Source organism: Dendrobates tinctorius, unplaced genomic scaffold (genome assembly GCF_039654945.1).
Source record: "Dendrobates tinctorius isolate UK_male_01 unplaced genomic scaffold, ASM3965494v1 ptg000103l, whole genome shotgun sequence".
NCBI classification, from domain to species: Eukaryota; Metazoa; Chordata; class Amphibia; order Anura; family Dendrobatidae; genus Dendrobates; species Dendrobates tinctorius.
Window position 1 is genome coordinate 42,907,219 of NW_027361771.1, and position 23,644 is coordinate 42,930,862.

Below are 23,644 nucleotides of genomic sequence, written 5' to 3' on the forward strand. Positions count from 1 at the left end.
TCAAAAATTTCTTCTGCTATCTCCTTCAGTACTCTGGGGTGTAATTCATCTGGACCTGGAGACTTGAATTCATTTAGGTTAGCTAAGTGTTTCCTCACTATCTTTCTGTTTATAGATATCCTGGATTCTTCTCTTCCCTTAATAGGACAGTGAAGAACAGATGATGTTACATTTCCTTTCTGAGAGAAAACAGATACAAAATAGGAATTTAAAAGTTCAGCCTTCTCAACATCCTGTCTTACCATTTCATCATTTTCATCCAGTAAAAATCCTATAGCATCTTTAACTTTTCTTTTACTTTTGACATATCCCCAAAATCTTTTATTATTGCTTTTGACATCTCTTGCAAGCCTCAATTCATTGTCAGCTTTAGTTAATCTGATTTGTGCCCTGCAGGTTCTGCAGACAGCATTATATTCTTCTTTAGATATGCCTCCCTCTTTCCATTTTATAAACATTTTTTTCTTCCTTTTTAGCATGTGCTTAAGTTCTGTGTTCATCCATCCTGGCTTCCTTAAGTGCTTCCTATTCTTCCCTCTTTTCGGAATTGTTAACAATTGTGCTTTGAGAATTTCATTTTTCAAGATTTCCCATCCTTCCTGGACATTTTTGTCTTTAAGGATATCCAGCCATTGGATCCCTCCAATTCTCTTTCTAAATCCCTTAAAATCTGCCTTTCTGAAATCTAACCTTGACGTCTGAGTCTTCACAGGTCTTCCGCCTCTAGTTATCCAAAATTCTAAAATAGCATGGTCGCTACCGCCTAGGGTCCCAGCCACTTTTACCTCCGCAACCATTTCCTCCCTGTTTATTGTTCTTTGAGCTCGTACATAGTAGCCTTCTTACAGGCATGGTTATGTTGTTTTTTTTCTGTTATTTTCCTCCTAATGCTTTTGCACAAAACTGGAGAAGGCTGACGCCGTCCAAGGGTGTATACTACAGAGGAGGAACCAAAGTTAATCTTTTTTAGATTATGCATAGTGTCGCCTCTTAGTGGACAGCAGCATAACACCCATGGTTCTGTGTTCCCCAATTAGAGGCTAAGAGAAAGAGATTTTGCGAAGAGTACACAAAAATCTCCTTTTCTACTGATCTGCTTATCTGTGTGTCCTCTGCTATGAAAACTGAGGTATTTCCCTCTTACAGAGAGATGAGGTTTCCCTTCAGAAGAAAGTGCGTACCGAGGTTATTCAGCTGGAAGACACACTTGCTCAAGTAAGGAAGGAGTATGAGATGCTCAGGATTGAGTTTGAACAGACTCTGGCTGCCAATGAACAGGCTGGTAAGTCTGACATCCACTGTTCCAATGCTAGTTACTGTAGATAGATGGCTATGCCTTCAGTGTATGATTGGCTGTTATTTGACTCCTGCTGATTACTAGATCCAAATGGCTTTCTTTGATGTCTACATGGTTGACTTTTTAAAGTCTTTGACTATGTGGCCACTGGGAAAAGGCTACAGGTGCTTCTCACAAAATTAGAATATCATCAAAAAGTTAATTTAGTTCTTCAATACCAAAAGTGAAACTCATATATTATATCGTTATTACAAACAAAGTGATCTATTTCAAGTGTTTATTTGTGTTAATGTTGATGATTATGGCTTACAGCCAATGAAAACCCAAAAGCCATTGTCTCAGTAAATTAGAATAATTAACAAAAAAACAATTGCAAAGGTTTTCTAAGTGTTTAAAAAGGTCCTTTAGTCTGTTTCAGTAGGCTCCACAATCATGGGAAAGATTGCTGACTTGACAGATGTCCAGAAGTAAGTCATTGACGCACTCTACAAGGAAAGTAAATTTTGCATTTCATTTGGAAATCAAGGTGCCAGAGTCTGGAGGAAGAGTGGAGAGACAGACAATCCAAGCTGCTTGAGGTCTAGTGTGAAGTTTCCACAGTCAGTGATGGTTTGGGGAGCCATGTCATCTGCTGGTGTAGGTTCACTGTGGTTTATCAAGACCAAAGTCAGCACAGAAGGACATTTTAGAGCACTTCATGCTTCCCTCTGCCGACAAGCTTTTTGGAGATGGAAACTTAGTTCTCCAGCAGGACTTGGCACCTGTCCACACTGCCAAAAGTACCAGTACCTGGTTTAAAAACAACAGTATCACTGTGCTTGATTGGCCAGCACACTCGCCTGACCTTAACCCCATAGATAATCTATGGGGTATTGTCAAAAGGAAGATGAGAGACACCAGACCCAACAATGCAGACGAGATGAAGGCTGCTACCGAAGCAACCTGGGCTTCCATAGCACCTCAGCAGTGTCACAGGCTGATTGCCTCCATGCCACGCCACATTGATGCAGTAATTAATGCAAACTATGCCAACATTAGCAGAAATAAACACTTGAAATAGATCATTCTGTTTGTAATGACTCTATATAATGAGTTTCACTTTTTTTGTATTGAAGAACTAAAATGAATTAACTTTGTGATGATATTCTAATTTTGTGTGAAGAACCTGTATGTACAGTCAACTGAAGATGAAGTAGCATGGCACATTTAGCAGTTGTCCATTGACAAAGGAGTTCACAAGTAAGTCTAACTTTGCTGGCATGTCCTAGTGATATGACCTTGATGCCTATGTTGACATGAACCCTTTAGTGAGAAATATAAGTTACAGTGCTCCTATATGTTTTTTTTTTGTTTTGTTTTTGGTAGGTCCTATTAATCGTGAGATGAGACATTTAATAAGCAGCCTACAGAACCACAACCACCAGTTAAAAGGTGAGGTTTTACGGTACAAGAGGCGTCTCCGAGAAATCCAGGGAGATATCAACAAGGTAAGTGAGAAAGTATGACAGGTTGGGATTGCCAAAGCATGAACAGCATGACTGTATCCTCTCTATCTTTTAGATGCGTTCCCGCAGTAGTAGTGGTCTCTTCCTGCTAACGTCACAATCCAGCGTGGAAGAGCCCAAAGAAGAAATGGTTGAAATAAAGACGGAGCCAGAAGAAAGTGCCCCTCCAACACCAGCTTCATCCCAGCCAGAACCCGTCGTAAAGCGTGAGGAAGAGGATGTACAAGCACAGCCCCAACAGAGAGAAAGACGGGAAAGGGAAAAAGAAAGGGAAAGGGAGCGGGGGAGAGAGAAAGACCGAGGAGACTGCTCTAAGGAGAAGTCAAAACATGAACCAGATACCAAACGCAAAGATGCAGAAGGTGTCAAACAGATGAAGGCCGATCTAAAGTGAGTGCATTCTTGCCCATTTCGCTGTCATTGTCCTTTTGATAAATATCTGGCGGATACACATGAAATGGCAATGTTGCATCTCTTTTGTTGTACCCCTAGTATTGCTCCTGGGAATGAATGGAACAAAATTGATAACTAAGAAAAAAAAGATACAGTGCCTACAAGTAGTATTCAACCCCCTGCAGATTTAGCAGGTTTGATAAGATGCAAATAAGTTAGAGCCTTCAAACTTCACACAAGAGCAGGATTTATTAACAGATGCATAAATCTTACAAACCAAAAAGTTATGTTGCTCAGTTAAATTTTAATAAATTTGAAACCTAAAAGTGTGGGTCAATTATTATTCAACCCCTAGGTTTAATATTTTGTGGAATAACCCTTGTTTGCAATTACAGCTAATAATCGTCTTTTATAAGACCTGATCAGGCCGGCACAGGTCTCTGGAGTTATCTTGGCCCACTCCTCCATGCAGATCTTCTCCAAGTTATCTAGGTTCTTTGGGTGTCTCATGTGGACTTTAATCTTGAGCTCCTTCCACAAGTTTTCAATTGGGTTAAGGTCAGGAGACTGACTAGGCCACTCCAACACCTTGATTTTTTTCCCTCTTGAACCAGGCCTTGGTTTTCTTGGCTGTGTGCTTTGGGTCGATGTCTTGTTGAAAGATGAAATGACGACCCATCTTAAGATCCTTGATGGAGGAGCGGAGGTTCTTGGCCAAAATCTCCAGGTAGGCCGTGCTATCCATCTTCCCATGGATGCGGACCAGATGGCCAGGCCCCTTGGCTGAGAAACAGCCCCACAGCATGATGCTGCCACCACCATGCTTGACTGTAGGGATGGTATTCTTGGGGTCGTATGCAGTGCCATCCAGTCTCCAAACGTCACGTGTGTGGTTGGCACCAAAGATCTCGATCTTGGTCTCATCAGACCAGAGAACCTTGAACCAGTCTGTCTCAGAGTCCTCCAAGTGATCATGAGCAAACTGTAGACGAGCCTTGACATGACGCTTTGAAAGTAAAGGTACCTTACGGGCTCGTCTGGAACGGAGACCATTGCGGTGGAGTACGTTACTTATGGTATTGACTGAAACCAATGTCCCCACTGCCATGAGATCTTCCCGGAGCTCCTTCCTTGTTGTCCTTGGGTTAGCCTTGACTCTTCGGACAAGCCTGGCCTCGGCACGGGAGGAAACTTTCAAAGGCTGTCCAGGCCGTGGAAGGCTAACAGTAGTTCCATAAGCCTTCCACTTCCGGATGATGCTCCCAACAGTGGAGACAGGTAGGCCCAACTCCTTGGAAAGGGTTTTGTACCCCTTGCCAGCCTTGTGACCCTCCACGATCTTGTCTCTGATGGCCTTGGAATGCTCCTTTTGTCTTTCCCATGTTGACCATGTATGAGTGCTGTTCACAAGTTTGGGGAGGGTCTTAAATAGTCAGAAAAGGCTGGAAAAAGAGATAATTAATCCAAACATGTGAAGCTCATTGTTCTTTGTGCCTGAAATACTTCTTAATACTTTAGGGGAACCAAACAGAATTCTGGTGGTTTGAGGGGTTAAATAATAAATGACCCTCTGAATAAACTTTTCACAATTTAAAAAAAAATTACACAAAGAAATAACATTCTTTTTTGCTGCAGTGCATTTCACACTTCCAGGCTGATCTACAGTCCAAATGTCACAATGCCAAGTTAATTCCGAATGTGTAAACCTGCTAAATCTGCAGGGGGTTGAATACTACTTGTAGGCACTGTATGTCAGAGGAGATCTCATTTATATGTATAAATACATGTGTGGTCAATACAAAGTACTGGCACATGACTTATTCCTTCCGTAGACCTTACAAACAATCAGTGGGCCTTCATTAAATGTGGAGGAAAGGAGATCCTGGCAGCTTAATAGGAAAGGGTTCGAGCAATCAGACTGTGGGATGCCCGACCACAAGAGGTAGTAATGGTAGACATATCAGCTTTTATAACGGGCTGGATGATTTTCACACAACAAATTATATTGCGAGTTATTTATCTAGGGATAGATATTGTATATCTGGTGGAGAAAGGTTGAACTTGATGGACGTGTCTTTTTTTTTTCAGCCTATCTAACTGTTATTATTCCCTTTATCTATGGGGTTCTGTCACTAAACAGTCTTGCACTAAATGGACCTTGTCATAGTGTTTAGTGAAAAGCTCCTTAGACTAGAGAAATAGTAATAGTTGTGAATTCATATGCTCCCAGGGTTGTGTTTTTTATAGTGGTCATCCATTGCCCTCCACTCATATTGTTGCTAACATAATAAATATGTTGTGGAGCGGAGTAGAAAATCCACTATTCAATTGAATAGCAGTGGATTTGTGGAACATCGCTTCAGGCATTACACAGTTGATGGAACATACATCCAACTGCCATTTGCCTTGAAAACATCTAATCAATGGGGGTACAATTTGTCACACCTCCATCTATCTGATATTAATGACCCATCAAAAAGTCATCAACATCATCAATACTAAATAAGTAGAGCAACTCTTAAACAAAGGAATGTCACTTATTGTGGTCTAATTAAAGCTTGCTGTTGTAGCCATGACATATTGCCTTCATCTGTGGTAACAGAAGAGTAAACTGTTCATCAACCAGCACCAATTGGCCGATAATTAAAAAAAAAAAAGTTGACTTTTCTTTTACCTTTGGAACCAGGCGAGTCCAGGAATCTCTACGAGACATGAAACTTCTCTTGGATATGTATCGTTCAGCACCCAAAGAGCAAAGGGACAAGGTGCAACTAATGGCAGCAGAGAGGAAGAGCAAAGCTGAGGTAAGGTAACATTTTCCATTGCAACACCTTGATCTGTGTAGATGAAGATATTCTCATGTTTCATTACCTGTTTTCGGTTCTCCATAAGTTGGAAGAACTTCGCCAGAGGCACAGGGAATTGGAGGAGAGAGAACGTAGAGACAGCAAAAAAATGGCGGATGAGGATGCTTTGCGTCGAATGAGAGCGGCAGAGGAACAGACAGAAGCACTGCAGAAGAGGCTCTCAACAGCTAAACAAGTGAGTGCATATTTAGACAGTCACGTTAAAATCACTTTGACTGTGGACATATGAGTTATTTCCTGTTCACTTTAGCAATTTGCAGACTGCCCAACTCCTTAAAATGTGAAGCTGGTCCACATATGACTCTGCAATGATATTTTAAAATGTCATTACAGAGTCAGCAGCTGCATGGAAATCTTGCGGGGAGATGGACAAATTCCATATACATAAAGACAGAGGTGGTTGATTGCCATCTCTGCCTTCCTGATTACTAAATACAAAACACTCAATGAGTGTTGTGTAAATAGTTTAGAAAAAATAAAACCCATTCTTGTAATTGTAATTGTTAGGTACTGGGAGAGAGCAAAAGGGGCTGGTTACAGGGCAGAGTCAGCACCCTGCCTGCACTATAGAGCTTAGCTAGGTCTATTGCTATACAAGCCCCAGTTACAGGGTAAATCAGCGTTAAAAAAAAAAAAAAATTATATATATATATATATATATTTATTTATTTATTTTTATGTTGAAATTCCTCCAAAGGTTTTTGATGACCTCATGTTTGCACAGTATGTGAAATAAATTACATAAAATAAAGGACGGAAAAAAAAAAATAAGGAAAGATAAATTTAAAAAGGGCGGCCAATGCAAGTCTGAACAGCTGTATGTAACATGCCCCTGATGATCGTCTCATATGTAAAATTAATTTCAACAGAATGAAAGCATCTTTTTTAAATGCTTTTTAGTGGTCGTGTGTGGTCTTAAAAAAGTGAAAAGCAGAAACTTATTTCCTTTTTTCCTTGCTCTTAAAACTGCATATTTATGAAAATGTCACTCATTTATTTTATTTTTTTCTATATATATTGGTCAGACGATGATGTCCAAAATTATATTGATAATTTTGTAGGATTTTAGTAAATATTTGTGTTTCTGTGTGTCAGGAGGAGGAGGCTTTGCTGTCAGAAATGGACGTCACAGGCCAGGCATTTGAAGATATGCAGGAGCAGAATATCCGTCTGATGCAGCAGCTAAGAGAGAAAGATGACGCCAACTTCAAGTTGATGTCTGAAAGAATAAAGTCCAATCAGATCCATAAACTACTCAAAGAAGAGAAGGAGGAACTGGCAGATCAACTGCTTACCCTGCGGACACAGGTACCATGTCTTCGGTTCCATCTAGCGCACCTGATCTACTCGACTCTACTCGACATTTATGTAACTTTTCTCATGATTGCTGAAAACAGATGTCATGAATGGAGTGGAGTTTAGTGGAGTTGGGGGGGGGGGGAGTTTAGTGGAGTTGGGGGGGGAGTTTAGTGGAGTTGGGGGGGGGAGTTTAGTGGAGTTGGGGGGGGGGGGGGAGTTTAGTGGAGTTGGGGGGGGAGTTTAGTGGAGTTGGGGGGGGAGTTTAGTGGAGTTGGGGGGGAGTTTAGTGGAGTTGGGGGGGAGTTTAGTGGAGTTGGGGGGGAGTTTAGTGGAGTTGGGGGGGGTTTAGTGGAGTTGGGGGGGGGGAGTTTAGTGGAGTTGGGGGGAGTTTAGTGGAGTTGGGGGGGGGGTTTAGTGGAGTTGGGGGGGGGGGTTTAGTGGAGTTGGGGGGGGGAGTTTAGTGGAGTTGGGGGGGGGAGTTTAGTGGAGTTGGGGGGGGAGTTTAGTGGAGTTGGGGGGGGAGTTTAGTGGAGTTGGGGGGGAGTTTAGTGGAGTTGGGGGGGGAGTTTAGTGGCGTGGGGGGGGTAGTTTAGTGGAGTTGGGGGGGGTAGTTTAGTGGAGTTGGGGGGGTAGTTTAGTGGAGTTGGGGGGGGAGTTTAGTGGAGTTGGGGGGGGGGGAGTTTAGTGGAGTTGGGGGGGGGAGTTTAGTGGAGTTGGGGGGGGGAGTTTAGTGGAGTTGGGGGGGGAGTTTAGTGGAGTTGGGGGGGGGGGAGTTTAGTGGAGTTGGGGGGGGGGGAGTTTAGTGGAGTTGGGGGGGGGGGGAGTTTAGTGGAGTTGGGGGGGGGGAGTTTAGTGGAGTTGGGGGGGGGGAGTTTAGTGGAGTTGGGGGGGGGGGAGTTTAGTGGAGTTGGGAGGGGGGGAGTTTAGTGGAGTTGGGGGGGAGTTTAGTGGAGTTGGGGGGGGAGTTTAGTGGAGAGTTAGAGGGGGTTGGAGTGGGAGGAGTGGGTGTTGAGGGAGTTTGGAGTGGGAGGGGTGGAGTGGTGAAGAGTGGGTGGAGTGGTGAAGAGTGGGTGGAGTGGTGAAGAGTGGGTGGAGTGGAATTGGGGGGATTTTAGTGGAGTGGGAGCAGTGGGGTAGGACAAGTGGAGTGGGGAGAGGGGAATGGGAGGAGGGCAGTGGGAATAGGGATGGGTGGAGAGGATTGGGAGGAATGGGGCGGTTTGGAGGCGAGTGGGAGGAATGGAGTGGTAGGAGTGGAGTGGGAGGATAGGAGTAGAGTGTTGTACCTGACCAGTGATGCATATTTGGACACATGTAACTTCCATTTCAGGTGGATGCTCAGCTGCAGGTTCTCCGAAAACTAGAGGAGAAGGAGCATCTGTTGCAGGGAAGCATCACCACAGGAGAGAAGGAGCTAACTTTGCGCACACAAGCGCTAGATCTCAGTAAGCGAAAGGTAACAACGTTCTATTCACCTTGTAACTTTCTTCACCCTTTAATGACCAGGAATTTTTTCTGTTTTTACTTTTTTTTTTTTTGCTCCTAACTTGATTCAAAGAGTCATAACTTCTTTTTCTCTATCGCTTTATTGGGGGACACAGAGACCATGGGTGTATGCTGCTGCCACTAGGAGGCTGACACTATGCACAGAAAAATGTTAACTCCTCCTCCGCAGTATACACCCCACCGACCGACACTAATTTCCTCAGTTTAGCTTAGTGTCAGTAGGAGGTGGACACTGGTCTTTCTTTAGACCCCTATCTACCTCGGTGTGCGTCGTTCCTTTTCAGGTTTCCGGAGGGATACAGTGTGAATAGTCACAACTGTACTCTCACTAAGAGACTATGTGTACGGCGTGTACTGCCACCCCGTATCCTCATAGCTCTCCGCAGCAGGACCAAGAGCTTAGGACAGGTGCGTGCCAGCGATCCAGATGGTCCTCGCCCTCCGTCTCACACCCACTCGCCCACCAGAGCCTGTCGGTTGGATGAGGCGCGGACACAACAAAAGACGGATAAGACAGCGTGGGATTATGTCAGGTACCTTTATTGACGCTGTTAATGGATCGCAGGTAAGTATGGGCTCCGAGTTGCGTCCTCCTCGGCGGCTTTAGGATTCTTCGGGTGGTCGCTGCGGCAGTACTGCACGGTCTCTACGCCGCCCGCGCCTCCCTGCGACCGCCGCATTTGTTCCAGGCCCCGGCTGCGGTGTGGGCCTTGCTCTGCAGCCGCCTTCATTCTTAGGCGGCCTTCTCCCGCCCAGCAGACATCGGGCATCGATTTCCAGGTGGGTGCCCGCGGCAGCGCTGCGGGTCCTCCGCGACGCCCCGCGCTGACAGGCAGCCGCCGCTATTAATTTAGGCCCCGGCTTCATTTCGGGCCTTCTCCAGCGTTGCGGCCACGCCCCCTGCTCTCTCCCTCTCTCACAAGCGGGCTTTTCTCCCGCCCGTTCTCTGCCGCCCACCGCCCCATACTCATAGCCTGTTGTTGGCCAGCGGGCGGTCCCTTCTTCGGCCTCAGCAGCTAGCTCCGCCCATCTTCATCGGAAAGCGCGCATTCCTCCTTGTTCCTCTCAGGCTGCCGCCATCTTGTCAGCCGGACACCGTTGGCCTCTGCTGGGGCCCTGCTTGGACAGGCGAGCCGTGTATCATCACTTTTTGGGGACACCGGACCGTGAGTAGCTCTGCAACTGCAGTCTGTCCCCCAACCTTCCGGCACTTCTTCAGTGACTTTCATTATGTCTAACTCTAAGCCTGATCGTGCCCGCTCTCCGGCTCCCACTTGCACTTTGGTCAAGTTCTTTGCATGTTCCTCTTGCGATCGCAAACTTCCCTCAGGCAGTCCACTCCCCTATGCCTAGACTGCAGAAATCCCATGCAGCCCGATGCCGCCCAGGAGCCATCTATTGCTCCACGTGAGAGTGAACCCCCCATTCCTGGCTGGGCTTCTTCTCTATCACAATCAGTGGCAGACCTCACCAGGGTGTCTCAGTCCCTGGTGGCCGTTCTTGATAAGTTGCCCCTGGACACTTATGCAAGGTCCATCAGGTCTCAAGAGGCTCCATCTGAGCCAGCCAGCAGGAGCCGCAAACGTCCCAGACAAGATCTCCGGCCGGAATCCTCTCCTCGGTCCAAGATTCTTACCAGGGAAAGAGAAAATCCAACCAGGCGCTTTCAATGAGGGAAGCACCTCGGTGTGCTGTATCCATTTCCTAAAGAGCTCACCGACAACTGGTCGACTTGCCCCTCTGTAGACGCACCCGTGTCCAGACTGTCTAACAACACGGTCCTCCCTATTTCAGGTGTGGCGTCTCTAAAGGATTCTAACGATAGGATCATAGAATCCTTAGCAAAGTCAGCATTCGAAGCGGCTGCGACGGTGCTAAGCCCAGCCTTTGCTTCTTCTTGGGTAGCAAAGGCCATAGCTACTTGGGCAGAGGATCTCCGCCAAGACATTCTTGGTGGAGCCCAACCAGAGCGATTGGCCGAACTAGCCAACCAGATTTCCCATGCAGGGGATTATCTGCTCTCTGCCTCATTGGTTGCCGCGTCTTGCGCAGCTCAGGCGTCAAGCAACGTGGTTGCAATCCGGCGTACTATTTGGCTCAAGGCTTGGCAGGCGGATTTGTCTTCAAAAAAGTCCCTTACCAATCTGCCTTTTCAGGGAGTGCGTCTCTTCGGATCCCAACTGGACCAGATTATTAAGGATGCCACTGGAGGCACAAGCTCTCTTCTCCCTCAATCCAAGCCTCGTAGACCTCCTCCAAGGCGTCAGTATCGGCCCTTTCAGTCTTTCCGCCGTTTCGCTACAGCAGAAACCTTTTCTAACCAACAAAGGCCGCAAGCACGTCAGGATAGGAAGAAAGTCTCCTTCAGACCCACTCCCTCCTGGCGATCTCACTCCTCCCAGGGCAGGTCCTCCAGGTCCAGATCTGGACGTTCCACATCAGCATGACTATCAACGAAATCCCGAGGCGCCTTACCAACTAGGCGGTCGACTCCTTTTTTTCAGAGACGTCTGGCTTGCCTCAGTAGAAGACGCTTACCATCGTTTTCGACACCCTGTCCAATTTCGGGTGGCTCGTCAACAAAAGGGAGTCCTGCCTGGTTCCGACACAGCGTCTTGTGTTTCTAGGCCTGTTGTTCGACACCCGTCGATCGAGGGTTTTTATCCCAGAAGAGAAGATAACCTCTCTGCAGCGAGATGTACTATCGCTGCAGAGCTCACGGCTTCCATCTCTCCGGGCAGCCATGAAAGTCCTGGGAAAGATGGTGGCGACGACCGAAGCGGTTCCCTTTGCCCAATTTCACTCCAGACCTCTCCAACAGGCCATCCTGTCTCGGTGGAACAGGTCTGTTCTTTCCCTGGATCGTCCAATTCGCCTTTCATACCGGGTCAAGCAGTCCCTCAATTGGTGGCTGACGTCACTCCTCATTTCCCTGGGCCGGTCATTCCTTCCGATTCACTGGCAGATTGTGACAACGGACGCCAGCCTCCTCGGCTGGGGGGCAGTGTTTCGCAATCAAACTGTGCAGGGTCGGTGGTCGATTCGAGAGACAGCCCTGCCGATCAACGTCCTCGAGATACAGGCGATCTATCTGTCTCTCATTCATTGGGAGAGGCTCCTCAAGGACATGCCGATCCGGATTCAGACAGACAATGCTACAGCGGTAGCATATGTCAACCACCAAGGGGGAACACGCAGTTCCTCTGCTCTAGCAGAAGTGTCTAACATTCTTCACTGGGCGGAGGTTTCAGTCCCAGCAATATCCACGGTGCACATTCCCGATGTGGACAACTGGGCCGCCGATTTTCTCAGCTGCGAGGGTCTCGCGGCGGGAGAGTGGTCCCTTCATCCGGACGTCTTTCATCAGCTTTGCCGTCGTTGGGGAACTCCGGACGTAGATCTGCTAGCGTCTCGTCTGAACAGGAAAGTCCCGCAGTTTGTATCCAGGGCCCGAGATCCTCTCGCAGTGGGCGCCGACGCACTGACCATTCCTTGGTCTCAGTTCAAGCCTCCCTACCTGTTCCCTCCCCTTCCTCTTCTTCCCAAGCTGTTGAAGAGAATCAAAGCGGAAGGGGTTCCAGTCATCCTCATCGCTCCGGATTGGCCCAGAAGGTCTTGGTTCGCGGACATTGTCAACCTTCTCGCGGACGCCGCCTGGAAGCTTCCAGACAGGACAGATCTGCTGTCTCAAGGTCCGATTTGCCACCCCAATTCTCGGCCGCTCAATTTAATGGCGTGGCTGAGACTGAGGTTCTGAAACGATCTGGTTTTTCGGATCGGGTTATTCATACCACGATCCGGGCTAGAAAACCATCGTCTTCCAAGATTTATTATCGTACATGGAAGGCCTATTTCACTTGGTGCGAGGCCAATGACATTCTGCCCATGTCCTTTTCACTACCTTCCGTCCTGGCGTTTCTCTAGACAGGCCTTGAGGCTCTTTAAAATGTCAAGTCTTAGCGCTGTCCATTCTGTTCCAGAAGACGTTGGCCTCCCGCCCGCAAGTCAAGACCTTTCTTCAGGGAGTGGCTCATGCGGCGCCTCCGTACCGCGCACCTGTGGATCCATGGGATCTTAATCTGGTTCTCGAGGTTTTACAGGGTCCACTCTTTGAACCTCTCAGAAGTTTCCCTATCCCTTCTCTCCTGGAAAGTAACCTTCCTGGTGGCCATCACCTCCATCCGGCGCGTGTCGGAATTGGCAGCCCTTTCTTGTCACCCCCCCTTTCCTGGTACTCCACCAGGATAAGGTGGTCCTGCGGCCTCCGCCTTCTTTCCTTCCCAAGGTAGTGTCCACTTTCCATCTGAATGAGGACATTGTTCTCCCGTCCTTTTGTCCGGGTCCAACTCACCCTCTTGAGCGTTCCTTGAACAAGCTAGACGTGGTCAGAGCGATGAAGGTCTATCTGGCTAGGACGTCTCCCTTGCGGAAGACGGGCTCTCTTCATCATTCCAGATGGTGCACAGAAAGGTCAGCCGGCCTCTAAGGCTACTATTGCTCGCTGGATCAGATCGGCAATTTTAGAAGCCTACTGGGTCAAGCATTGAGTGGCCCCTCCTGGGATCAGAGCTCACTCTACCCGGGTGGTAGGTGCCTCCTGGGCGGTGCGCCACAGAGCCTCCGCGCTGCAGCTTTGCAAGGCTGCAACCTGGTCTTCCATCCACACGTTTGCCAAATTTCACAAGGTCCACACCTATGCTTCGGCAGACGCCAGCCTAGGCAGAAGGATCTTGCAGGCGGCGGTGGTGAGTTCTCAGACCTAATGGAAGTTTGCTTCTCCCTCCCCAGGGACTGCTTTGGGACGTCCCATGGTCTCTGTGTCCCCCAATGAAGCGATAGAGAAAACAGGATTTTTGGGTTACTTACCGTAAAATCTGTTTCTTGGAGCCTTCATTGGGGGACACAGCACCCTCCCATGTTCTTCAACTCCTGTTTTTAAGTGGTTTGTTACTTACAGTTGAGTTGTTTGTTCCGTTTCAATCTATTTCGTTACTTCTCCTACTGCTTTCTCACTAAGGCTAGTTTCACACTAGCGTATTTTCCATGCAGCGCATGGCGCCGCTAAGCCCCGCCCCCTGCCGGCTCCCTGCCCGCCCCATCCGGTCATCACCGCCTACTATCGCGCACGGCCGCATGCGATCTGCGCACCCTATCTTTAGCATAGGGTGCGCTGGCCGTGCGCTAGTAGGATTTTAGCGTGCACTGTGCACTTTTGAAGGTGCGCCCGTGTACGCCGAACGCACCATGTTGCATTTTGGCGCTCTCGGCGCACCTTCAAAAGTGCGCAGCGCACGCTAAAATCCTACTAGCGCACGGTCTGCGCACCCTATCTTTAGCATAGGGTGCGCAGATCGCATGCGGCCGTATGCGATAGTAGGTGGCTATGACCGGATGGGGGCGGGCAGGGAGCCGGCAGGGGGCGGGGCTTAGCGGCGCCGTGCGCTGCATGGAAAATACGCTAGTGTGAAACTAGCCTAACTGAGGAAATTGGTGCCGGACAGTGGGGTACTGCGGAGGAGGAGCTAACATTTTTCTGTGCATAGTGTCAGCAGCATACACCCATGGTCTCTGTGTCCCCCAATGAAGGTTCCGAGAAACAGATTTCACGGTAAGTAACCCAAAAATCCTGTTTGTTTGTTTTTTGTTTTTTTTGCTATTGACATAGTCATATGAGGGCTTGTTTTTTTGTGGGTAAGCGTTGTTATAATTATTATTTATATAGCACCATTGATTCTATGGTGTTGTACAGGAGAAAGGGGTTACATTCAAAATAGAGATATAATTGACAATAAACAAACGAACAGGGATAGATTGGTACAGAGGGAAGAGGACCTTGCCCTTGCAGGCTTACATTCTACAGGATGTAGATTGCAATTGCATTCACGTTGTTACGATAGTCTCGCTCCCTTTCCCATCTTTTCCCGATAAATGGTCACGGTGTCACCCAGGTATGGTGGCCTGTAAACTCCTACTGAGAGCAGGAGTTGACGTGCTTCCTGCCTGTGTGCTTTTGACTTATCTACTACCCCGCAATGCAAAAAGCATTGCAGAGTATTAAACCCCCTTCACACACAGCGAGATCGCTAGCGATATCGCTAAAGCGTCACCGATTTTGTGACGCAACAGCGATATCGGTAGCGATCTCGCTACGTGTGACACCTCCGACCTGGCTCCCCGCTGGATATCGCTGATCGCGCGAGATCGGCCTGGTGCATTTCTCGTCTCCGGCTTCCTGCTGGCGCCGACGAGCGACTCCGTGGACGCAGGCGGAAGACATCACCCTCACTGCATGTGACAGGTAAGTATCAACCGCCGATCGCTGTTGCATCGCTAGTGAGATCTGCCTGTTTGGCAGCTCACTAGCGACCATTTAACGATGCACCAGCGATCCTGACCGGGTCGCATCGTTGTCGGGATCGCTGGTGCATCGCTAAATGTAACGGGGCCTTTAGATCAGGTCAGGGAAAGTTGATACTGGGACAAGGAAAAAAGTTTTTAAAAAATTTTAAACATATATAAAAAAAATAAATTATAAAAATATAAATTCAATAAATACATATACTTTTATATAAAAAAAAAAAACACAAAGTACACATTCGGTATCACTGCATCCTGAAACACCCAACCTATATAAGGCTGTCATACTGTTTAACCACTTTAGTGAACATAAATAGATAAAAAATAAAAAAAAACATGGCAAAACAATGCTTTTTCATCATACCACCGAACAAAAAGTGGAATAAAATGCGATCTAAAAGTGGATGTAAATAAAAATGATATAGCTGAAAATGTCATCTTTTCCTGCAAAAAACAAGCTTCCATACAACTCCAACAGCAGAAAAATAAAAAGCTATAGTTGTCAGATTAGTGTTGGATAAACATTTTTTTTAAAATTGTTTTTATAGTGTAAAAGCTGCAAAACATTAAAAAAATCTTGAACGTGGTATCGCAGTAATCCCACAGATGTCTTGTTGCATTGTGAAAGACATAAAAAGAAACCCCCAACAAAAAAAATCCTGAATTGCTGGTTTTTGGTCATACTGCTTCCCAAAAATCGGAATAGAAAACAATAAAAAATTGTTATGAAAAATGTGTACCAATAAAAATGTCAACTCATCCTGCAAAAAGCAAGCCATCACAAGACTGTCAGCAGAAAAATAGAAATTTAGAAAAATTATAGCTCTCAAAATATGGTGATGCAAAAACTTTGTTTTGCAAAAAAAAGTTTCTTTTAGTGACAGCAGCCAAACATAAAAGAAACAATATAAATCTGATATCTCTATATCACCGACCCGAAGAATAAAGTCGCCTATTCATTTATACTGTACGACAGATGGCGTAAAAAATAAATAAAACCAATTCTTCACCTGCTGTTGATTTGTTCATTCTGCCGCCGAAAGATGACAGTAAGGCTCAGTTCACATTTACAGTTAGGTCCATATATATTTGGACCGAGACAACATTTTTCTAATTTTGGTTCTAGACATTACCACAATGAATTTTAAACAAAACAATTCAGATGCAGTTGAAGTTCAGACTTTCAGCTTTCATTTGAGGGTATCCACATTAAAATTGGATGAAGGGTTTAGGCGTTTCAGCTCCTTAATATGTGCCACCCTGTTTTTAAAGGGACCAAAAGTAATTGGACAATTGACTCCAAGGTGTGGGCAATCCCTTCGTTATGTCATTCTCAATTAAGCAGATAAAAGGCCTGGAGTTGATTTGAGGTGTGGTGCTTGCATTTGAAAGGTTTTGCTGTGAAGGAAACATGCGGTCGAAGGAGCTCTCCATGCAGTTGAAACAAGCCATCCTTAAGCTGCAAAAACAGAAAAAACCCATCCGAGAAATTGCTACATTAGGAGTGGCAAAATCTACAGTTTGGTACATCCTGAGAAAGAAAGCAAGCACTGGTGAACTCATCAATGCAAAAAGAACTGGGCGCCCACGGAAGACAACAGTTGTGGATGATCGCAGAATAATCTCCATGGTGAAGAGAAACCCCTTCACAACAGCCAACCAAGTGAGCAACACTCTCCAGGATGTAGGCGTATCAATATCCAAATCTACCATAAAGAGAAGACTGCATGAAAGTAAATACAGAGGGTTCACTGCACGGTGAAAGCCACTCATAAGCATCAAGAATAAAAAGGCTAGACTGGACTTTGCTAAAAAACATCTAAAAAAGCCAGCACAGTTCTGGAAGAACATTCTTTGGACAGATGAAACCAAGATCAACCTCTACCAGAATGATGGAAAGAGAAAAGTATGGTGAAGGCATGGTACAGCTCATGATCCAAAGCATACCACATCATCTGTAAAACACGGCGGAGACAGTGTGATGGCTTGGGCATGCATGGCTGCCAGTGGCACTGGGTCACTAGTGTTTATTGATGATGTGACACAGGACAGAAGCAGCCGAATGAATTCTGAGGTATTCAGAGCCATACTGTGTGCTCAGATGCAGCCAAACTGATTGGTCGTCTTTTCATACTACAGATGGACAATGACCCAAAACATAAAGCCAAAGCAACCCAGGAGTTTATTAAAGCAAAGAAGTGGAATATTCTTGAATGGCCAAGTCAGTCACCTGATCTCAACCCAATTGAGCATGCATTTCACTTGTTAAGGACTAAACTTCAGACAGAAATGCCCACAAACAAACAGCAACTGAAAACCACCTGTCATGATCTGAGTTTGATCTGACAGATTTAATGTATATAGTGAACTTTTTTTTTCCTTTGGCTTGGTGCCAAAGTGGGTTGATTGCCCCCGGTGGCCATTAGGGTCATTACACGTGATGTTGTTTGGTCTAAGATACCCCGGTGGTGGTTAGTGGTATTACACTTTAGTTAAAGTGCACATTATCATGCAGGTGTGATTGCTGGCTCTGCTATAAAAGAATCACAGGTGTTGCAATCAGAGTTGGTGATAGTTGTTCATTTGCAACCAACCTTGGTGGAGGAAGGAGCTGGAGAGAGCTCCTTGCAGCACGGTCTGAGCCCTGTTGTGGAAGTAGTCAGAGGGGATTTCCTTGCAGGTCTGACAGAGCTTGGTAGCAGCATTTCAGGAGGAGAGCTGCATTCTGGTGGTGGACTCTGTGCTGGAGCATTAGCACAGAGAGAGCTAAGTGTTTCTTTATCCCTGTTTGTGACTTTCCTTATGTGTGTTCTAGTACAGTGGTGGGATTAGTTTCCGCACCGACCAATTCCCTAGTGAGGGACTAGGTGCAGGGTGAGTCAGGGTTTCTAGGTTCCCGATCGGCGCCCGGTGCGGAACCGGCATAGGGACTGTTGAGGAGTGCAGGGTCACTGACTCAGGGGAGTGCAGGAGGTCTCCACATCCCCATTCCCTAGTGCAGGGCCCACCACTGTAATTGTTCCCTGTGTTTACCCTTATTATTTAAATTCGCCAGCTGGAGGCGGGGTATCCAGTTTTACGTGTACTTCTTAAATTCGCCAGCTGGAGGCGGTGTATCCGGCTGCACGTTCCATTATTATTTAAATTCGCCTAGCTGGAGGCGGTGTATCCAGGGTCACGTGTGCCATAAATTCGCCCTGCTGGAGGCGCTGTGTCCAGTCACACGTTGATCGTTACACCACCCCAGTGAAGGCCTGGCAGAGCATCAAAAAGGAGGAAACACAGCGTCTGGTGATGTCCATGAGTTCAAGACTTCAGGCAGTCATTGCCAACAAAGGGTTTTCAACTAAGTTGTAGAAATGAACATTTTATTTACAATTATTTAATCTGTCCAATTACTTTTGGTCCCTTTAAAAACAGGGTGGCACATGTTAAAGAGCTGAAACTCCTAAACCCTTCAATTTTAATGTGGATACCCTCAAATGAAAGCTGAAAGTCTGAACTTCAACTGCATCTGAATTTTTTTGTTTAAAATTCATTGGGGTAATGTCTAGAACCAAAATTAGAAAAATGTCTCTGTCCAAATATATATGGCCCTAACTGTATCCTGTGCTCTACGCTGAGCGCTTACACCAGAGTTTCCATGTGATTCAGACAGAGCCCCCGGCAAAAGATTCCCTATAAGGAGGTAGATGGGAGGCACTTTGCACTCTATCTGGCCTGTGATCCAGCAGTGTTCATCTTTTTAGGTGTGCATAAAAACGCGGTCGACCACAGTTTTCTGCTCCTTCGAAAAGGATACCACTGAACAGAGGCCAGACAGAGTCCAGATTAACTCTGCTGCCTCATTATAGTGATTGGATCCCTTGGGGGACTCATCTGAATCGCGTCTTTGGGAAATTTAGATGGAAACTCCGATGTAAGTGCTGAATGTAGAGCGCTGGGAAAAAGTGATTCAAAATGTTATGTAAAATGTTCCCAATAAAAGCTTCAACTCAATCCACAAATAAAGCAAGTTCCCAATCAAGTCTGTCGTCTGTCAATGGAAATAAAGGGGGATTGCATGTTACTTGGTAGCACAAGGGCTCTGGCAAACCGCTATGAGTCTTCGCCCCCCAAAAGAAAACCAACGTATTCTCACTGTGTGGCTAAGCATTACTGTACAGCTACATGTGAGGTATTGCCACATCCAGGAGAAATAGTGTGAAAAATATTGATCTTATTTTTACCCATTTTTCCCATGTGAAAATGTAAAATCTGAGGCTAAAACAGAATTTTTATGGCAAAAATGTAATTATTTTTTTCTTCACCGCCTAATACTGTACATTTTTTTGAGGCATATGCGATGTCAATATGATCACTGCACACCTAGTTGAATTCATTGAGAGGTGTAGTTTGTAAAATGAGGTCAATTATGGGCGTTTCTGCTGTCCTGGAACCTCCAGGGCTCTGCCAATGTGACATGGCACCCACAATCCAGTCCAACAAAATATGCACTACAATATGGCACTCCTTCAAATCTGAGATTTGCATTGTGCCTAAAAGTAGTTTTCACCCACATATGTGGTATTGGAGCACTCAGAAGAAATTGCATAACAAATGTAGAATTCATTTTCTCCTATTACCCCTTTTTAAAATTGAAAATTTGGTGCCAAGGCAACAATTTTGTGGAAAAAAATGGTAATTTTCCATTGACTAAGCACAATGTTATACAATTCTGTGAATCGCCAGAGGGTTAAAAATGCTCACTACGACCCTGAATGAATTCCTCAAGAGGTGAAGTTTCTAAGGTGAGGTCATTTGTGGGGGTTTCTGCTGTTTTGGAACATCAGGGCGCCTCCAATATGACCTGGCATTCACAATCTATTTCAGACAAAATTGATCTCCAGAAATCAAATGACTTTTTTTTTTTTTTTTGTACCTTCCAAGCCCTGCCATGTTCCCAAATAGTAGTTTTCCACCAAATATGCGGTATCTGTGTACTCACGGCACATTCCACAACAAATTTTGCAGTCCATTGTTTCCTATTACCCTTGTGAAAATGAAAAAATCTGGGGCTAAAGGAACGTTTATTGGAAAAATGTATTTTTTCATTTTCACTGCTCAACATTTTAAATTGGGGATTTAAGGTGCTCACCACACATCTAGATAAATTCCTTGAGTTTCCAAAATTGAATCACACGTGTGGGGGGTTTCCACTGTTTAGGTACATTAGGGGCTCTGCAAATTCAACATGGCGTCCGTTATCCCTGCAAATTTTGCATGCCAAAAGTTAAATGGTGCTCCTTCCCTTCCGAGCCCTGCCGTGCCCCCAAACACACTGGTTTTCTCTGTCGCTTCTTTGGGGGACACGGGTAACAAGGGTGTATGCTGCTGCCACTAGGAGGCTGACGCTATTCACAAAAAAAGTTAGCTCCTCCTCTGCAGTATACACCCCACCGACTGGCACTATGATAATCAGTTTTAGGTTAATGTCAGTAGGAAGTGGACATTGGTCTTTTATTAGACGCATATCTACCTCAATGTGCGTTTTCTTTTCAGGTGGATCCTTTACCGGAAGGATACAGTGTGAATAGTCACTACTGTACTCCAAGTTAGAGACTATGAGTACGGCGTGTACTGCTACCCCGTATCCTCATAGGTCTAATCGGCAGGACCCCAACCCCTAACATAGAAGCATGTTTAGGTGATCCAGAAGACATGAAGTTCAGATTCGGTCCTGCCTCCTTCCCCCACCCACTCGCCCACCAGAGCCTGTCGTATGGAGGAGACGTGGGCGTCCCACAACACAGGATTTTCGGGCATCCAATCTTTCCTGGATGAGGAGGTATATCTCTCTCTCCCCAGGTACCTAGAAGCTACGTGGAAAGAAGATATGAAGATGGAAGAAAATGGGAAAAACACAGAGATTATTTTGCAGCTCCATTAGGATGGTCCTTCTAGGATTATTAGGTGCCTTTTTTCCCTTTATCTCCGATGGATTGGGGCACCGGGCATACCTTTTGTGGCGTTGTAGGGACCTGCGCGCCGCTCCCCCATGCTCCGGCAGCCACCAGCTTAAATCTAGGTCCCGGCTTCACTTGGGCCTAGCTGCAGCGTTGGCTCCGCCTCCCCTTCTTCCTGCTCTTCGGGCAGGCTTTTCTCCCGCCCATCGCATAGTCAGCTCCTTCCGGCCTGCGGCTTGCTCCGCCCCCTTGGCATTATCTCTCACCCGGAGCCGGCGCTTGACTCCGCCCCCTCTTCCCATCTTAGAGCGGGCTTTTCAGCGTGCATCCCTGCAGCACGTGCTTTTACCCTCCTGAACCTTAGAATCCTCTTGTGGTTGCCATTTTCCAGGTTGTGGATCTGGATTGTTCCTTTTCCTGCGGAGCCTTCCTCTTCCCAGCACAGCAGCCCTACAGCCTGGAAGCTGAATACAGGACGACTGCACTTACTGTGAGTAGCTGCTCTGAAGACTGACACTCTCCTCTGCATCTTCTCCTGTCCCTTAACCTGGCATCAGTTAGTGGGTCTGCTCATCATGCCTAATCCTAAATGAGAGCGTTCTTGCCCTCCTACCTCCTCGTCTTCTTCCTCTGCGCTTGTCAGACACTTTGTATGTTCCTCGTGTAAATGCAAGCTACCTTCAGGTCAGTCCTCTCCCCTCTGTCAGGACTGCAGCAACCCCACTGTGCCCACCGCCCAGGAGTCCCCTTCTTCCCCAGGTGAGAGCGAGGCCCCTAGTCCAGGATGGGCTTCCTCTCTGTCACAGTCCGTGGCGGACCTCACCAAGGTGTCGCAGACCCTGGTGTCCATACTTGACAGGTTGCCCCTTCCGACTTCCGTAGTTGCTAGTGGTTCACAGGAATCGCTGTCTGGACCTTCTTACACAGGCCGCAAGAGATCCAGACAAGAGCGCCGGTCTTTGCCGGCGGTCTGCCTCTTCCCGATCCTCCTCTCCCGAGTCAGGCGAGGCATTCTCGGACACTATTACAGGATGATTCAGACCAAACCTCTAACATGAGGGATATGGTCAGGGGCCTCGTTGTGGTCAACTAGGCTTTTAGCATCAAGAACACATCTACGGAACCCGCAGATCCGGTGGTTTCGTTTAGGTCTAAACCACCTTCTAAGGTCTTCGCTCCTCATAGAGCATTTGAGGAGGTACTTACCAGGGAAAGGGAGAACCTGACCAGATGCTTTCAAAGAGGGAAGCGCCTCGGCGTCCTATTTCCCTTTTCTCCTGAGCTCACCGCCTACTGGACAGCTTCTCCGACTGTGTACCTGCCAGTTTCCAGACTGTCCGCCATCACGGTTCTCCCTCTTACTAATGGAGCATCCCTCAAGGATTCCAATGACTGGATTATAGATTCCTTTGCAAAGTCAGCCTTAGAAGTTGCCGCTTCTACATTATGTCCGGCTTTTGCCTCTACTTGGGTCTTGAAGCCCATGGCCAAATGGGCCAAACAACTCTGTCAGGGTATTCTTGCTGGAGCTTGATCGGAGTTGCTGTCAGATCTCGCCGAGCAGATGTCTCATGCAGGGAAGTACTTGGTATCTGCCTCCCTGGATGCCGCGTCTTGCGCAGCTCAGGCGTCCAGCAATATTGTGACTATCCGGCGGACTATTTGGCTTAAGGCCTGGCAGGCGGACTTGTCAAAAAAGTCACTTACCAGCTTGCCTCTCCAGGGATCACGTCTGTTCGGCTCCATGTTGGACCAAATTATTAAAGACTGGGGCACGAGTTCCCTTCTCCCCCAGTCCAAACCTTGCCGGCCTCCTCTAAAGCGGCAGTTTCGGTCCTTTCGCCGTTTTGCGGCGACAGAGGATTTTTCCCACCAGCAGGGGCCGCAGGCTCACCAGGATAAGAAGGTGGTTTCCTTTAAACCCACACCTTCTTGGCGTTCCCGTAACGCCCAAGGTAGATCCATCAGGCCTAGACTTGGCAGATTTTCCTCGTCATGACTCATACTGAGACTCCAGCTTATCTCCCAAGCTGCGCGGTCGTCTCCTTTTTTCAGAGATGTTTTGGCTCATGTTGATAGAGGATGCATGGGTCAAGGAGGTTGTATCCTCAGGATACAAAATAGATTTTGTTTCGCAGCCCCAAGATTGATTCTTCAAATCCCGTCCTCCTGGAGATCCTTCTCTGGTCCCGGGTTTCTTTGCATCCATCACCTCCTTCTTCAGTTCGGGGGTAATCGTTCCAGTCCCAGACCGGGAACGTTTCACAGTTTTCTATTCAAACCTGTTTGTAGTGCCGAAGAAAGACTGCGCAGTTCGGCCCATCCTTGATCTCTAGTTACTATACAAAAGGGTCCACCTGCGACATTTCAGGATGGAGTCCCTTCGTTCACTAATTGCTTCCATGGAGGTGCAGGAATTCTTGTGCTCCATAGATATTCAAGACACCTATCTCCATGTCCCTATTTTCCCAGGGC

At 46.8% G+C, this 23,644-nt stretch overlaps 1 protein-coding gene across 3 annotated transcripts in view; it reads left to right on the forward strand.

Moving 5' to 3' along the window:
* Positions 1-23,644, forward strand: part of RNF20 (ring finger protein 20) — an 87,076-nt gene that overhangs the window by 38,613 nt on the left and 24,819 nt on the right. For all 3 annotated transcript variants that reach the window (XM_073588305.1, XM_073588306.1, XM_073588307.1), the window contains exons 11-17: positions 1,147-1,282; positions 2,663-2,784; positions 2,858-3,192; positions 5,882-5,999; positions 6,088-6,237; positions 7,158-7,370; positions 8,692-8,817. In XM_073588305.1, the coding sequence (XP_073444406.1) occupies positions 1,147-1,282; positions 2,663-2,784; positions 2,858-3,192; positions 5,882-5,999; positions 6,088-6,237; positions 7,158-7,370; positions 8,692-8,817 (1,200 nt within the window). The remainder of the gene's footprint in view (positions 1-1,146; positions 1,283-2,662; positions 2,785-2,857; positions 3,193-5,881; positions 6,000-6,087; positions 6,238-7,157; positions 7,371-8,691; positions 8,818-23,644) is intronic.